This window comes from Ptiloglossa arizonensis, chromosome 1, assembly GCF_051014685.1.
Source record: "Ptiloglossa arizonensis isolate GNS036 chromosome 1, iyPtiAriz1_principal, whole genome shotgun sequence".
Lineage (NCBI taxonomy): Eukaryota > Metazoa > Arthropoda > Insecta > Hymenoptera > Colletidae > Ptiloglossa > Ptiloglossa arizonensis.
The window spans coordinates 15439104-15457682 of NC_135048.1; the positions used below are offsets into that span (position 1 = coordinate 15439104).

Consider the following 18579-nt stretch of genomic DNA (forward strand, 5'->3'; position numbering starts at 1 on the left):
AAAGGCGAAAGTGAGGGAGAGAAGAGGAGAGAATTAATCTACGTTCCTCATTTTTCTTTACACCGAAACGCTGATAAGCCATCGATCGATGCTTTGTGATGGCTCGTTGCTCGAAAACGCGGAATTGCGTTCCTTCTCTGTAATTTTACTGATTTCATACCGATTTCGCGTCCGGCTTGGTACACAATGCCGTTTACGTAATAAATTGTGTCGTGTTTTTTACGCATCGTATAACAAGCCGGATAACGAACAAAGTCCGCACACGTTCGCGTCGAAAAGACACCATCCGCGATTTCTTCGCGTTCCAGAACACGAGACGCGTTTTTTATTACATTCGCGAAGTTGACACCGACCAACTCGCGCGCTTTCCTCTCGACGAGTATCGTCGAATCATCCGCTTCGGGAGCTCGCGCGGTTTTTTGGCAAAAATTGTCAATCTATTTCTCGTTTTGGAATTTTTAACACTTTTCTATCGTGAATTATCATTTAACTTTTCAATTTGAGATTTCCCGCGCTTTTCTCTCGAAGAGTATCGTCGAATCATCCGCTTTGGGAGCTCGCGCGGTTTTTTGGCAAAAATTGTCAATCTATTTCTTGCTTTGGAATTTTGTGCACTTTTTTTTATCCTGGATTATTATCCAAGTTTTCACTTCAAGATTTCCCGCGCTTTTCTCTCGAAGAGTATCGTCGGATCATCCGCTTCGGGAGCTCGCGCGGTTTTTTGGCAAAAATTGTCAATCTATCTCCCGCTTTGAAATTTTGTGCACTTTTCTATCGTGAATTATCATCCAATTTTCCACTTCGAGATTTCCCCCGTTTTTTTATCCAAAATTGTCAATCTGTCTTCCGCTTTGGGATTTTGCACGCTTTTTTATCGTGAATTATCATCCAACTTTCCACTTTGAGATTTCCCGCGCTTTTTATCAAACATTGTCCATCTATCTCCCACTTCGGAATTTTGAGTACTGTTTTATCGAGAATTATCATGCAAGTTTCCATTTCGAGATTTCCCGCGCTTTTCTCTCGACAAATATCGCCTAATTATCCGCTTCTGGATCTCGCACGCTTTTTTAGCAAAAATTGTTAACCTATCTTCTGCTTTGGGATTTTGCGCGCGTTATTTAGCAAAAATTACCAACCCATCCCCGGTTCGGGATTTTGTACACTTTTTTACAGAAAATTATCATCCAATTTTCCACTTCGGGATCTCCCGCGTTTTTTTATCAAAAATTATTGACCGATCTTTCGCTTCGTAATCTCGCGCGCTTTTCTATCATCAAAACTTATCATCCAATTTTCCGCTTTGAGATCTGACGCGCTTCTCTATCAAAAATTATTAACTCGATCTTCCGCTTCGGGATATCGCACGCTTTCCCATCGAGATTTATCATCCGAATTTGCTTTACAATTTCGCGCGCTTTTTTATCAAAAATTATCAACCTATCTTCTACTTTGGAATTTTACGCGCTTTTTTATCAAAAATTATCAATCTATCTTCCGCTTCGAGATCTCGCGCGCTTTTCTACCAAAAACAATCATCCAATTTTCCACCTCGAGACTTCACGTGCTTTTCTACCAAAAACAATCACCTAATTTTCCACCTCGAGACTTCACGCGCTTTTCTACCAAAAACAATCACCCAACATTTCACTTCGAGACCTCACGCCCTTTTCTACCAAAAAATAATCCATAATCTAACCAAATCAATCTTATCCAATCATTTCTATCCAAAAATCTATCTATCATCACCCAATTTTCCACTTCGAGACCTCACGCCCTTTTCTACCCAAAAATAATCCATCATCTAACCAAATCAAGCTTATCCAATCATTTCTATCCAAAAATCTATCCATCATCACCCAATTTTCCACCTCGAGACCTCACGCCCTTTTCTACCAAAAAATAATCCATCATCTAACCAAATCTACTTTATCCAATCATTTCTATCCAAAAATCTATCAATCATCATCCAACCCTCCGCTTCGAGATCTCTCGCGTTTCTCCCAAGTTCATCCCTTTCTAATTCTCACCGTTCCCCAAACAATCACCACCCAAAGTTCCCTTTCGAGATCTCGCACAATCCAGTTTCTCTCCCAACAATCCATCACCCGATCTTTCTCTTCACAATCTCCCTATTCTACCAAAAATTATCATTCAAATTCAAAATCACCCCTATCCTCCCTCGACATCGATTATCCCATCATCCGCGTCAAGATCCTTTAAATCAGCTCGAGATCGATCTTCCTTAAAAAGAATCGCTGGTACAGTCTCCGTTACATCCGAGAAACTCGTAACCGCGAGCACCGTCTCCTCCGAGATAATGAACCGCACTGATGTCTCGCCGGACACCGCGAACGTCGTAAACACGCTCGCTCGCTCGCTCCGATTTGGTCAGTCACGGGATTTATCGATATCGGTCGTCCGTGGGCGGAAAGAGGGACATATCTCTTGCACGTATACAAACAAACGGTGTTGGTTTCGCTGGTGCGCGATTTAAACGCGTGGAAATGATCGAGACCGCGGTGTGTACGGCAGGCGCGCTCGCGCGTACGCGTTACCGATACATTGAACGCGGTCTCGGAAGATATCGCTAAGTGGTTGCCGATATAAGGAACGGAAGATCAGTCTAAAACCACCTGTCATCGAAGGTGGAGGCTCTCTCACTCTCCTCTAATCCCATCCACGCCCGGTGGTGCCGGTTTCGAAAAATCTGGGAATCACCCGACACCGGTCTGATCGCTCCGGAGTGACTCGCGATCGTCATGGAGAGATTCAAGAGGAAACGGAAGAGGAACGACGGTCAGAAGGTGGGTTTTATTATTTCTTTTCTTTTCTTTTCTTTTTTTTTCTTTTCCATCCTCGACAGTTGTCGAAGTGCAACGCGTTAGAAAATCGTTCGGAGCTTTTCGAACGTGGTTCTCGTCACGATAACGATAAGGAACGTACTCTCGTTGAAAAAGTAGCTCTCCTCGTTACTCGTGATCGTGCATCATCCGGAGGAGGACTTCTCGGACGAGTTTCGCGACCAGTTAATATTTCTCCAAGTGCAGCTCGTTCGTGTAGCATTTTCGAGATGAATTCCAGCTTTCGAGTTTCGTGTTTTGTACGAGAAGGTGAATTTTCCGAAAACTCGTCCAAAGGATGTACCCAAACTGTTACGCAATACGGTACCGTTTAACAATTGACGCGTCGATTCACACCGTTTCGAAGTCGCGTTCGATTTTCACGATCCGGTTAAAAATAGTACTCGCTAATAAACGAACGGACGGTTTCGTCGCGGAGGATGGATCTCACGATAACGAATTTTTTTTGATAAAACGTTTGTAGTTTTATTGGCGATACGTAAGAAGCATCGTTCCACCTTCGTGCGCCTCGTTCATCCGTTACTCGTAAATGTTGATTACGATATCTTGCGGTTTCGAGGCGGATCTGGGTTTGGACAATGTACAACGACGAATTTATACTAAACGAGATTTACTTATCCGTAAATCAGCTGTATCGAACTGTCTCGATGCAGTTTCTCCCATTCCTTAGACGAAGAACAATAAAAGAAGAAAAGATACTAAAATCGAGTAGTTTTATTTGTACCGAAAATACGGGCGTGAAAATTCCTCCATCGAGTTTCGTTCACTGTTCAACGATTCGTTGGTTCGATTTTCGAGAACCACCGACTGGTACGAATCAACGAGATTGTACTCTTTGAATATTGAGAGAAATTACAGGACCGATCGAACCGAAATTCGTACGACGAAGCGTCTGTTTCCTTATCGTCACTTATCGGTGACATTCGACGTTGAAAAGTACAACAAAGACTGTGTTGTCCACCGTGTTTCGGCACCGAGTACACGCTCGTAATTTCCGTCGATAGTCGGTCTCTGGAGAGCCGAAGACGATTGGGGAAAAAAAAGAACGCTGCGCGCGCCAGGTACACGGAAATAAAACCAATGCTCGGGAAGATAAACATCGTGTTACGTAAAATTAATAATCAACTTTTCCGCGAAACGAGCACAGAAACGATGGAAAGAATCTTTGGTAATTAGAACTGGAAAGAAATCAGCCGCGCGCGTGTAGAACGGAGCCACTCGCGAACGAGTTAGGTTTGCATCGAGGCGACTCGTCTTTCGTTCGAGGTCGAAAGTCATCTGACCGTTCCTGCGGCTGTTAACCTAATTTCATGGAAAAACTTGCGGTCACCAGCATGCAAACTAATCGAACGTTCGAGTGAAATCATCGACGATAATTTTCCTCCTAGTCGTATCGCGAGTGCAAAAATTCCCTGCGATTCGAATGCTCCTCGGGCGGGAAACAATGGCGTCGCCACGTGAGTATACGGAGTTGTCGCGGCGTCTCGTTCGAGTGAACAAAAGTCGGGTACGTTATATGCTTTTGTCACGGAGATGATTCTCGTTCGAATGTAAAATCGTGGACGATTCGTAGGTGGAAACCTCGACCGGAAGAACAAAGGATCTGTCGTTGTGGAGGATATCTGGAAAAAAAAAAGAATAATGGTCCACGGTGCGTTTGTAACTCGAACGCATAAATTTTCGTGTCTTTTTTTCGCGGAGATAATCGTCGTGTTATCGAACGCCGACAAAACACCGCCTAGGAAATCGTTTGCGTTTGTTAATCGCGAGATTTAAAGCCGCTGCTCTCTAATCGCTTTATTGTCCCGCTTGTTTGAAACTTTGTTCGTTGCTCCGACAAGTGTAAACAAGATATCGGGCCCCTCGGTAATGCACGCTTCGACCGAATGTATGTACGCGCGCTCTGTAAATACTCGTCGTAGGTGTCGCGAATCGCGTGCTGGTTCCACCGAGCATTTTATCGGATCGTTTAGCGTGTGATTGTTTGCTCCAATCGAACGAAACCGCACGTTCAAATGTATTGTAACTAGGGGTGGGCACGCGTGAGGTCAATGACACCCGCATTCCGATTTTTCGTATATTGTGTAGAGTCATACCATAGTTAGAGAGTATTCAATATACGAATTGGAATTTAATTAATTAATATGGTTGTGTATTTTACACGAGTCTTAAGTGCTATGTAAAGTATACATACTGGGTGGAAAAGGTTATACAGTATTAAATATATAAAGTAGAAATTTATTTTAATTAATATGGTTGCATATTTTATGTGAGACTTATGTGCAATGTAAAGTATACCTATTGGGTGGGAAAGGTTGCATAATATTACATATATAAAGCAGAAATTTATTGTAATTAATATGGTTGTATATTCTACTTGAGACTTAAGTGCTATGTAAAATATACATATTGGATGGAAAAGATTAAATAGTATTAAATTCACAAAGTAGAAATTTATTTTAATTAATATGGTTGCATATTCTATGTAAGACTTAAGTATTATGTAAAGTATACTTATTGGGTGGAAAAGGTTATACAGTATTAAATATATAAAGTAGAAATTTATTTTAATTGATATGTTTGCATATTCTATGTAAAACTTAAGTGTTATGTAAAGTATACTTATTGGGTGGGAAAGGTTATATAGTATTACATATATAAAGCAGAAATTTATTTTAATTAATATGGTTGCATATTCTACTTGAAACTTAAGTGCTATGTAAAGTATACATATACGTATATATTGGGTGAAAAAGATTACATAGTATTAAATACACAAATTAGAAAATGCTATCTAAAGTATGCATATTGGGTGGAAAAGGTTATATAGTATTAAATACACAAATTAGAAATTTATTTTGGTTAATATGGTTGCATATACTACACGAATCTTAAGTTCTATATAAAGTATACATATATGTATACATTGGATGAAGAAGGTTACATAGTATCGAATACACAAAGTAGAAATTTATTTTAATTAATATGGTTGCATATTCTACTTGATACTTAAATACTATGTAAAGTATACATATTGGGTGGAAAAAGTTACACAATATTAAATACACAAATTAGAAATTTACTTTAATTAATATGGTTGCACATTCTACAGTAATCTTAAGTGCTATAAAGTATACATATATAATCGATGAAAAAAGCAACAAAATATTAAATACACAAATTAGAAATTTACTTTAATTAAAATGATTACACATTCTACAGTAATCTTAAGTGCTATGTAAAGTACACGTACATATTGGATGAAAAAGGTTCTGAGATAATAATAAAAAGAAAACGTATTGAAATTTTCAACGAAAACCGCATTCAACTCAACGAAGAACCATATTTGTCCATATGTATCGCAACGTCCTCGTAATGCATCCTTCGGTCGAATTGCGATTCAAGATCCTCTTCTTGCGCTCGATGCGATATCTTTGGCGACTACACGGTCGCGAGGTTACGATCCACGAGGGAGCCAACGATCGTCGATCGTCGCCGGTGGAATTCGAGTCGATGTTTGAAATAAAAACACAAAAAAATCTAAATCCCGTATCGCGACACGCGGGACATTATCAATTTTCGTTATGTAATTCGTACGGACCTGCGCACGTCGAAACGTCGGATCGACTCTGCCTCGTGAGATTAATAGAGTGTAAATACCACGATCTGTACGTAATTATATCGAACCCTATATCGGAAATAAACGATCTCTGTGTCGTTATTTACTCCGTTATTTACTGTCTTTTCTTTAAAATATCTTAAATACACCGAGTGCAATTTTCCGTGTCCTCGGTTTCATTCACAGAGCCTCTATGCACTATATTTGAACAACATCGATGCTATCGAAATTTTGCATCGCTCCTTGGTTCGATCGCGTTTAGAATACTGTGCATTATGGCATTATGTGAACACTTCGACGTAAATTGTTGCGTTCAGTATCCCGTGAGGTAAATTATAGTACGTCTCGCCTTGATCGTGACTACTCGTCTCTGTTATGTCATCTTAATCTACTATAACTAGAGCGTCGTGGAGTACTTTTTCATCTAATCTTTTGCGTTGAAAATTTGAAACGATTTCTACCGCTGTTCTGATATTTTTTATATTTTGTATTATTGGTTACATTTAAATATATCTCGGACCTCTCTAAGGCATTATTAATACGTCCTGAACTTCATAAAATTATTTACGGTCAGTTCAATAGCCTTGGTAGAATTTTTATTAACGTTAATAGATTTAGCTATTCTCTAAACTTTTTGCTTCCCCTGTTAGTTCTAAAAATAATGTTATGTGACTATTAGCTTCGTACAGCGTTTCTGTATAATTTGTTTCTTTTCTTTTGTATTCTGTATAATTTGTCTTTTTTTTGTGTTCTTAGTCTGCTTTCTTTATTCGTATAATTTGTCTTTTTTTCTATTCTGTATTCTTAGTCTTCTTTTTTTTTATTCGTATAATTTGTCTTTTTTTCTATTCTGTATTCTTAGTCTTCTTTTTTTTTATTCGTATAATTTGTCTTTTTTTCTATTCTGTATTCTTAGTCTTCTTTTTCTTTATTCCGTAAAATGTGTCTTTTTTGCACTTTCTCCACCAAAGTGTTAAACCCATTTAAAATGAAATAAAGAATAAAAAATAAAGAATATTATTCGCTGAGGGAGCTCAAAAGCGCAAGTTAATTCCCTCCGTTCGTCAAAAAGTTACTTCGACCTTGGTTACGATCTTCGGGTCATTGTCGACCCCACAATATGTATTCACCTACTTACTCACTAAACCTAGAAAAAGAACCCTTACTATACAAGTAACATGTTTATCCATTGGTAGACCAGTCGCGAATCAATCAACGCTCGAAACAGAATTCTACGATAAAAACATTCAAGAATCTTTATTTTCCTCAACTTCGTGTTCGCAAACTTCCGCACTCCCGTTCGAATATTCTCGCGCCATTCTCCCACGGTCTTAAATTGAAATTGATCACTTCCCGTATTCCGAAGCGTTGCGCACCGTCTGAAATTCGAGATGCACCACTTCTTTCGAACGAAAGACGGGATCCACGTTCGTTCGACGCGCCACTTTTCCATCGAGAAACGGAGAGAAGATTAAAAAAAAAAAAAAATACGATTCACGGTTTCGAGTCTCGCGTCGAAACACTCTCAACGAACGCTTGTTCCCAGCCGACTGTTCCCAACGATCGTCCCGCGAACAAGTACACGGCCAAGACGATCTTTCCACTCGTGACAAACTGACCGTACCACGCGTAAACTTTAATCAACCTTAACGAGCCAACTCGTAGTCCCTGCTCGTCGTGTCGCCCCTTTACCCTGCCACGCACACACACTCCGTCCTTGTTCTCTTTGCGCAGAAAGTGTTGCTCTCAATCGTCGATCCCTGGGACGTCAGAGTGGCCAGTGTCGATCCGGTCGGCTTGGCGGAGCGTCGAGGTGTATCATTGTCGATCACGCCGCCGCAACAAAACGGAAATACCCTCCAGGTGCCCCTGTCCCCGACCAGGATCATCAGGACACCGTCACCGTGGTACAAACCCGCGTACAGCAACGCTCAGGACGGTTTCTACGCTGACGCGAGATCAAGTTCGGCGGAGCCTAGCTGGGTGGATCCTTGGTACTCGCCGAACAGGTAACTTCCAAACGGTTTCACAAAGAAATGTACACGAAGAAATGGTGTACCGATCGCTTGGACAATCGTCAAGACTGTGTAATTCCATCGTGGGGCTCGACGAGCTTTATTCGTTTCGCGTTTAACGCGTTAAACGCCATGACAGTTCTCTGGATAGGTTGGTTTAAGGATGTTCTGGATATTTGTTCGAATCGTAGTGTAAAAAGTCGAAATATTTGTTATTTTATGGTATTATTAACGAGAGTATAGCTATTTAAGAGTTTGTATGAGAGTTTGTGTCTCGTAAGCTCTTTAGAGAATCGTTGTAACTTTGGAGTACCCTAACACTTAACGTGTTAAACAGCCGAGAATTGACGATTATGTTTGACGCGTTGAAGTCAACGGTTAACACTGGGCCGATATTAGGTCTGGGGTTAGGTCTTTGGCAAGCTAAACTCGTTCTGTGTTTGAACACTCGAGAGTCGATTGTGAGATCTCTTACGTTCAGGTCAGCAGTTAAGGAAGGGTTGATATTAGATCTGGGTTAGGTTTGAGTTAGGTCAGAGTTAGATCTAAGTTAGATCCTTGACAAGCTTTATTCATTTCGCGTTTAAACACTCGAGATTTGACGGTGACATCTCTCACGTTCAAATCAACAGTTAAACAAGGACCGATATTAGATTTGGGTTAGGTTTGGATTAGGTCAGAGTTAGATCTAAGTTAGATCCTTGACAAGCTCTATTCTATCCACGTTTAAACACTCGAGTTTTGACGGTAACATCTCTCGCGTCCAACTCAATGATTAAGGAAAGAGCAACGTTAGGTCTGGGTTAGGTCTGGGTTAAGCTCTACTCTTTCCACGTTTAAAATGCCCAGAAACGACAATAACATCTCTCACGTTTAAGTCAGCAGTTAAAGAAGGACCGATATTAGCTTTTGGTTAGGTCTGGGTTAAGTCGGAATTAGATCTAGGTTAGATCCTAGTGACAAAAGAAAGAGCAACGTTAAGTCAGAGTTAGGTCCTCGACAAACTCTACTCATTCCACGTTTAAAAACCCAAGAATCGACGACAATATCTCTCACGTTCAAGTCAGCAGTTCAAGAAGGACCAATATTAGATTTGGGTTAGGTCTGGGTCAGATCCTAGTGATTAAGAAAAGAACAACGTTAGGTCAGAGTTAGGTCCTCGACAAACTCTACTCATTCCACGTTTAAAAACCCAAGAATCGACGGTAACATCTCTCACGTTCAAGTCAACACTTAAAGAAGGACCGATATTAGATTTGGGTTAGGTCTGGGTCAGATCCTAGTGATTAAGGAAAGAACAACGTTAGGTCTGGGTTAGGTCCTCGTCAAGCTCTACACGTCCCGCGTTTAAACACCCGAGGATCGACGGTTGATATCTCTCCCGTTCAACTCAGCGGTCAAGGAACGGTCGGTGATTCCACGTGACCGAAATAGATTTTAAAATCTCGACGATCGAGATTTTGGGGAAAGAACTTGGTCGACCCGGAGACGATGCGTTTGATTTCCCGAGTAGGCTCGGCCGGTGGCGCTCTAAAATAGTATCAAGGACGTTTCTTTTAATGCCCGAAAGATCGCCAATTGGAACGCGGTCCAGTTCACCGGAAACTTCACAGACGTCGAGCAGAAAAAAAGGACAAAACGAGACGAAAACCGCCAGAGGAAGCCACGGTATCCGGGACGAACGGACGAGTCCAGGCGGCAATGGATTAATCGCGGTGACGCCGGAAATCACGTGCGATGATTTCGATCACGAGCACAGGGCTGGAGCTGTCGCGAGAGTGCGTTTCGAGAACGAGGAACGAGCGAGGTAAAGTTTCTGCTTCTGTTTTTTCTTCTTTGTTCTCTGTGTCTTGCCTTTTTGTTTTTGTTTCTTTTTTTTTTTTTCGTTCTTTCTTTTCGCGGGAAATTAACCCTTTGAGTGTCATAGATGCGTATATGTGTTTAGAGAAAGATATCGATGTGAACTTCGAACGTATATATACGTCCAGCGGAAATTTTTGGCGCGAACTGTGAACACGTGTACATATGTTCGAAAACGATTTTCAACTTTTTGTTCTTTTTTGTGCTTTCTTTTCGCGGGGAATTAACCCTTTGAGTGCTATAAATGCATATATGCATATATGCGTTTTGAGAAAGATATCAATGTGAACTATGGACGCATATATACGTCCAGCGGGAGCTATGTGAACCCGTATACATATGTTCGAAAATGACTTTCAACTTTTTATTTGTTCTTTTTTCTTTCTTTTCGCGGGGAATTAACTCTTTCAGTGTCATAAATGCACATATGCGTTTAAAGAACACTATCGATGTGAACTTTGAACGTATATATACGTCCAGCGGAAATTTTTGGCGCGAACTGTGAACACGTGTACATATGTTCGAAAACGATTTTCAACTTTTTGTTTTTTTGTGCTTTCTTTTCGCGGGAAATTAACCCTTTGAGGGCCATAGATGCATATATGTGTTTAGAGAAAATTATCGATGTGAACTTTGAACGCATATATACGTCCAGCGGAAGCTGTTAGCGCGAACTGTGAACACGTGTACATATGTTCGAAAACAATTTTCAACTTTGGTTTTTTTTTTCCGTTCTTTCTTTTCGCGGGAAATTAACCCTTTGAGTGTCATAGATGTGTATATGCGTTTAGAGAACACTATTGATGTGAACTTTGAACGTATATATACGTCCAGTGGGAGCTATGTGAACACGTGTACATATGTTCGAAAACGATTTTAAAGTTTTTGTTTTCTTCTTCTTCATTTTCGCGGAAAGTTAACCCTTTGAGTGTTATAAATGCATATATGCGTTTAGAGAAAATTATCGATGTGAACGTTGAACGCATATATACGTCCAGCGGAAGCTATTGACGCGAACTGTGAACATGTGTACATATGTTCGAAAATGACTTTCTCGCGTTATTTAATTCGGCGTAAAAGAATCACAGTTATAATTTAGTCGTGCCTTGTACATTCAGACGTCAAAATTCAAAAATCACAATTGTAATTTAGTCGTACCTGGTACGTTCAATCGCCAAAATTCAAGAATCACAGTTATAATTTAGTCGTGCCTCGTACAATCATCAAAATTCAAGAATCACAGTTATAATTTAGTCGTGCCTCGTACAATCATAAAAATTCAAGAATCACAATTGTAATTTAGTCGTGTCTCGTGCAATCGTCAAACTTTAAAAATCACAATTGTAATTTAGTTACGTTCAATCGTCAAAATTCGCTCAAGTAAAAAACTATTCCATCCCCAGGAATTGCAACCGCTCATCCACGCGGATTGCTTCGCTAATAAATATTCAACGCTCAAAGGGTTAAGAACGGTTTCTCACGCAAGGTGAAAATTACAAACGGTGATTGTTCAGAAAGTTTCTCACTCGATACAGATGTCACACTTGGGATTCACCGTTAGAGACGGATTCCGTCGAGCAGAAACACCGTCTTTACCCCTCGAGCACGATCCAGTTGCCGAGTTCGTTCGACGACGATAATTCGACCAATCGGAAAGACGCTCGATCGCAGAGGAACGATTCCAACGAGGAAAAGGTCGACGAGGCTCGTCGTCAGCTGACCAAAGCTGCCGAGCCCATTGGTCACGGATCTTTCGAGGACCAGGAGCTGGTGAACGTCGTGCAAGATTTGGTGACGTCGAGGTGTTGCTTTGTTAACGCGGTATCGAAACGTTTGAAACTCGTCGCGCGAAAATCCGCGTTGATTCGAGAGAATTTTACAACGCGAACAACGGTGCTCGGAACGACCTCAACGCGATGCGAATACGTATTAGCTGAACTGGCATTCTTTCCGCGAGGAAAACCAATCCCGTAATATAGTATTGTAGAGTGTGGAGAAAACAATGATCAGTGGGGTACGAAAGGGTTTTTTTTATTGTTTCGTATACTATGAAGGTTGTTTCGAATTCTCCGTTAGTCGACAATCAAGAGCTTGGTTATAGATACAGTAACAATTGGGTTACTCTCGAGAGGATACAACGACAGAAGCATTGAGTACTTCTGGAGATGATACAAGGATGGGGAAAAAACAACGCGAAAATCAACGGGAAAGTTTCACAGTTAGCGGTTGACGACATAATCAACCTTGTGGAAATAACACTGGTTTATGGGATGAAAGAGATTGTGTTATTTTTGAGAAGATACAACAATGGGGAAAAAACAACGCGAAAATCAAAGGGAAAGTTTCAAAATTGATGACGTATCATTGTGAAAACGTTGAATTATGGGACGAAAAGGGATGGTGTTATTCTCGAGAGAGTACAACGATAAGGAATTGTGTTTCTCTGGAAAAATACAACGATGAAGAAAATACAACGGAAAAGTTTCACAGTTAATGGTTGACGACGTATTCTCGCGAAAAGAACACCGAATTATGGGACGAGAAGAGATTGTGTTATTCTTGGGAGAATTTAATGCCAGGAGAATTGCATTTCTCGACAGAAAATACAACGACGGGAAAAAAACAACGCGAAAGTTTCACGGTTAACTATTGACGACGTATCATTGTGAAAAGATTGCCAAATTATGGAACAAAAAGAGATCGTGCTATTCTCGAAAGAATGCAACGGCAAAGAATTGCATTTCTTTGGAAAAAATACAACGATAGAGAAAAAAACAACAGGAAAATTTTGCAGTTAATTGACGACGTATTCTCGCGAAAAGAACGCCGAATTATGGAACAAAAAGAGATCTTGCTATTCTCGAAAGAATGCAACAACAAAGAATTGCGTTTCTCTGTAAAAAATACAACAGTAGAGAAAAAAACAACGAAAAAAGTTTCACAGCTAATTGATGACGTATTTTCGCGAAAAGAACGCCGAATTATAGAACAAAAAGATATCGTGCAATTCTCGAGAGAATGCAACAACAAAAAATTGCGTTTCTCTGGAGAAAATACAACGATAGAGAAAAAAACAACGTGAAAGTTTCACAGTTAATGGTTGACGACGTATTCTCGCGAAAAGAACACCAAATTATGAGAGGAAAAAAGATCATGCTATTCTCGAAAGAATGCAACAACAAAGAATTGCGTTTCTCTGTAAAAAATACAACAGTAGAGAAAAAAACAACGGAAAAAGTTTCACAGTTAATTGACGACGTATTTTCGCGAATAGAACACCGAATCATCGAACAAAAAGAGATTGTGTTCCTCTCGAGAAGATACAACAAGTATTTACGTTCCCCGCGAAAAAATACAACGACGGGAAAAAAGACCGCGAAAAACAACGGGAAAGTTTCACGGTTAACGGTTGACGACGTATCCTCGCGGAAATAACGCCAGTGTATAATCAGCCATTGTATCTAATTATTATCCCTCCGTCTGTTATCGTGCGTTAACGCGTTACGTGTGTTCTGTTACAAGGTACAGTCCCAATCTGACCGACGTGCAACGAAAATTGAGCAGAAGGTCGCCATGTCGGCGCAAGTCTCCGTGGGAAATGGACACAGTGGGTAAGGCGACGCTACGTTTATTCCGAGAGATCGACGTACGCGAAACTTGAAATTCACGTTGGTATTACGGCGAGATCTTGCGGCAATTTCGGCTTGTTAGGATTGTTCGTGATCAGCCAATTGGCGAGCCACAGGACAGGGTCCGCGGGTTTCAATTTGCAACACTGTGTAAGAAAATGTTTACCAACCGTTATCGTGGTCGTCGAGACGTTTCTCTTGTCGTATCAAAGGATCAATTATCACGTGTAACGCGGTTTAATCAACGTATTGGCTGTCACGTAGACTTTCTACGCGATTGTACCGTCTTACCAAGGACAACGCTTCCACGAGGACAGGATTAATCGTTTCCAATAAATAGTCGACCGCCGCTTCGTTTTTCAACAGAGGCTCGATTATGACTGAAAGTTGGAAAATAATTATTAATTGCGTTGATTCTTCGTCGAAAGAATGATTATTTATTATCGTAATAATTATAAACGCGTTGATTCTTCGTCAAACGCAATCTAGAGTTCTCTAACCGAGTCATTTCCGACTCGTTTCAGTAATACGTTTTCACGGTCGTCGCGTATCATTTGCTCCTACGACTTTTCTTTCGGATTTGGAATACCGCGGTGAGGAGTGAATCGTTGTTCGATTATGTGGGATCATCGTACCCAGAAAAATAAACTGAATCGTGTGAGAGCGAAGTGAGAGAAGTAACGGGTGTTTCTATTGCATTGTAGTTAGGTATACTGTAATATCTTATATTTGGTTTATCAATAGTTGTTAAATATGTAATTGTAGTTGGGTATAATGTCATACCTTATACCTGGTGTACCATAGTAGTCAGTACCATAGTAGTCAGATATATCGTTGTACCTGGTACACCATAGTAGTTAGGTACATCGTTATACCTGGTATACCATAGCAGTTAAGTATATCGTTATACTTTATACCTGGTATACCATAATAGTTAGTAATAATTTTCTTTTTCTTTTAATAGACACCACGCAGAGTAGATCGTTCGAAGATGAATGTGGAGACATTTTCAAACGTCGACCATTGTACGAAAAGAATATTATTCTCACGTCTGTCGTCTATCGTTCCCGAACGCGAAGCAATGGTATAAATACTACATTGCTCTTGTCCGAATCGAATCGTTCCGTAACGTTCCATGTCTGAATGGATAATATATGTAAATCGGTCTCTAAGTGTACCAGTACGCTCTCTCATAACTGACAAGTCAACGCTAGGGTTGTTGGGATACTCGAATATTCGTACTCGAAAGAATCGTGTGGTTAAAATGTATTTCAATTACATATAATACTACTACTTCGGATATTTTTAATTACTTTTTCGATTTAATTTTTTTAACAGAGTTGTATGAATTTTTTCACTTTTTTTTATCGACGTTTAAACAACATACTTGTATACTGTTTAAACGACAAAAGCGAACAAATTCATAGAACTCTGTTAAAATGTTCTGAAAAGTAATTAAAAATACCTGAAATAACAGTATTTTAATCATTCATTCAGTCTTATTCGAATATTCGAATCGATAACGATCGTCAATGGATTAAGAAGACATAATAATGGTGTTTCGAATTCTCGAATCGATCTTCGGATCGAATATTGCTTAATTCGCCTTGTTCGAATATTCGAATCGTTAACGATTGTCAATGGATTAAAAAAACATAATGGTGGCGATGTTATTACATTCAGGGAAGAAGAAACGAATCTCTCTTTCAGCTACTTCTCGAGTATCGCTTCCGTGAACCGCGTTCTTGAAAATCTCGCCTCTCCTGCCGAATTTCGCTCTTATACTGTCGGGATAATACAAACGAGCTTCTGTGACCTAAAGCGTTCGTACAAACCGATAAGAAACTTATCGACTGCTTCATGGGCTTAGATTCATCTATATTCGATCCAACGAGACGAGTCAGTAAAGAAAAACAAAGGTTAAACATCTATCCTCCAAAAACAAAAAATTTGTGTTCTCCAAAAACAAAAGAATTCGTGTTCTCCAAAAACAAAAGAATTTCTATTCTCCAAAAACAAAAAATTTGTGTTCTTCAAAGACAAAAGAATTTGTGTTCTTCAAAAACAAAAAATTTGTATTCTCCAAAAACAAAAAAATTTGTGTTCTCCAAAAACAAAAAATTTGTGTTCTCCAAAAACAAACGTTCGTGTAAAATTCATGCAACAAAAGAAGAGGGAGTTCGATTTTATGAATACGCCCACGTGTTCATCACATGCATTTGTTTGCATCTTACCGACTGATCTCGTTGAATCGAGTATAGATGTTACCTTGGTCGGGCCTATGAGCGATTTCCACTCATTCACGCCGTGAAGTTTCGCCAGAACGTGAACAATCACTGGACCGGAAGCCATGTAAGCGACGAGGTGCGCGAAACTCAGCTCTCCGTACTTGTCCGAGTAAAACTCGGATACTTGTTCCGGCGTGAGCTGCAACCATCGCGTACCATATATTTCGAAACCTTCCTCGAATATACGGCGCTCGATTTGCTTTCTGTAGACCACAGCTTCAGGTTTTATAATCGCCAGGGTGCACTCGATATCCGGTCTCTCCTCTACCTCCTCTTCGACCTCGTCTTCGCGGACACAAGGCTCGATGGAGGACACCGAGGGCTGACAAACCTCCTCTTCGGCTTCTCCGAACGAACAATTGCGCTCCTCTCGGTTAAGAAACTTGTACTGTCGAGTATCAGACCGATCGCGACCAAATCGTCAATTCTACGTGTACTGTGCGTCGTTGAAAAGACGATCAGTGGGCTGGAACCAAGGCGAGAGGAGCACTTCGCTGATTCCGCCCCTACCTTTCACTTTTCCCCCACTACCGCTCGCTTCGCACCACTTCGCTGCGTCTCGACACGCCCCATTCCCCCTCTCTGTCGGGCGACGCGATCGGTAGTAGACAGTTCGGCCAATAGTACACTACAATTAAGAAGGCGTGTGTACTTTGAGGCGTGGCTTCTACGACCAATCGTATCTCCGTTCCTTCCGCTTGTTATCTTTCCAGCAACGCGTAGTACTTTGATAACTTCGCTTCAAACTACGATAGAAGTCCATTTATTGGAACGAAATTTTCAACAATGATTTAGCATACAACTTTTTCTATTCTATACAAAATCACAGCTTCTGAAATTTAAACTAATAGAGAGATATATAAGCGATAGAACACTCAACCGATATTAAACTTCCTTTATTCAAATAGAAATAAAGAGATGATGTTTATATTACATAAATAATCATGAGTTAAAGTATTCCAATATTGTTGGCTCCACTGTATAGAAACCTATTCTATTATAGGAAGTAAATGGAGTTCTATAGTACTTTGTAATCGAGTCGATCAATCCAAAATTAACCACTTTCGAACAATCTCGAAACTATACGTAGAAAATGCATAGAACTACACGCTCGTGTTCGATCCTTTCAGTTTAACGAGTGCAAAGAAATATCTTTGAAAATATCTCGAAATACGGTTGTTGGACTTGGACCGTTCGAATCAATTTTACTTCGCACGTGTACCGTTCTAGAGGAACTAGAGGTGATCGAGCTCGTGAAGGATCCCTTGGTTCCGTCGCAAATTCCAAGATCAGATCGCGAGGAATCGGGCAGGTTCCAATCGTCCTGGTCCGAATTCGTAGTGCTGCTCAACAGCTCGGTCGTGTTTTTCATCGTTGGATACGACTTGGTGCATTTCGTGAAAAGTGTCACGGTCTCTGTGACAGTTTGGTCACCGTTCGCCACCTTGTCCCCCGAACAGTCGCACATTTTCACGGGTTTCGAAAACACTTAGTATATTTCGATTTCGTTGACGAATCGGGCGCCCGTTCCGCCGCATCGAAAAGCGTAGTTTTCGTTCTTATCTCTCGACGAGGTTATAGATCAGTCGTTTGACGTCGAAACATCACCGCGAGAAACAAAATAACATTGGTGAGATCTCGCCACGGACAAAGTGTATTTGTAAACGGTGTTGTACAGGGTGTTCCGTGATAAGCGGCGCTCGATATAAATATATGACTACCGAACGATAGGCGATAAGAGGAAAATGTAAGGAGACTTTTATCGTTGTTTTCTTTACGCGGAAAGCTCACCGTGAAAAATATCATTTCGTTCTTACCTTCGATGTTTCAAGATCGTGTCAAGGTCGTCTCGTGTTTCTTGAACGGAACGTCACATTTTCGTAACGTAAACAAAGCGTGTCTCGCGAAGTTTTAAATTCGAAACGTATACTTTGCAAAGTATTGAATCGTGAATATATTACGTAAAGTATTGAATGTAAATATATTTGGTAAAGTACGGAAAACAAACGAGTACGATAAGCAGTCGATGTCTTCGTTACCTTAATCGTTGCATTTGCAATTCATAATTTCGCAACAAGTAGGTGAAAGAGAGATAAAATAACAGAGTCATCGATTCTCGTCCATTTTGAAACTATTATTCTTCCCTGCGACCTTGAATTCCCTCAAGGTCGTTTCAAAGACACGTTTCAAATTTATTTTATCTCGTATTTGTGTAACACCGAAATAAGAACTTAGTACTCCATTTACAAGACACGAGACGACCTTGGAACGACCTTGAAAGATTTAAGATGGGCAATTTTTTTG

General features: G+C 40.4%; 2 protein-coding genes across 3 annotated transcripts in view; one reads left to right on the forward strand and one right to left on the reverse strand.

Moving 5' to 3' along the window:
* Positions 1–101: 101 nt before the first annotated feature.
* The window catches only part of LOC143152429 (myogenesis-regulating glycosidase), a 33047-nt gene continuing 14569 nt past the window's right edge, over positions 102–18579 (forward strand). The window contains exons 1-5 of one of the 2 annotated variants that reach the window (XM_076322539.1): positions 102–2807; positions 8218–8492; positions 10069–10305; positions 11894–12160; positions 13881–13969. In XM_076322539.1, coding sequence (XP_076178654.1) covers positions 2763–2807; positions 8218–8492; positions 10069–10305; positions 11894–12160; positions 13881–13969 — 913 coding nt within the window. In that variant the 5' untranslated portion in view covers positions 102–2762. Of the gene's footprint in view, positions 2808–8217; positions 8493–10068; positions 10306–11893; positions 12180–13880; positions 13970–18579 lie in introns of those variants that run through there. The other variant, XM_076322550.1, reaches the window with a different exon arrangement.
* LOC143152452 (nucleoside diphosphate kinase homolog 5) lies at positions 13837–17743 on the reverse strand. The gene is given in 5 exon segments (XM_076322593.1): positions 13837–14182; positions 14271–14373; positions 15575–15803; positions 16256–16663; positions 17498–17743. Coding segments are annotated over 5 exon segments (1146 nt in total). The 3' UTR covers positions 13837–14022.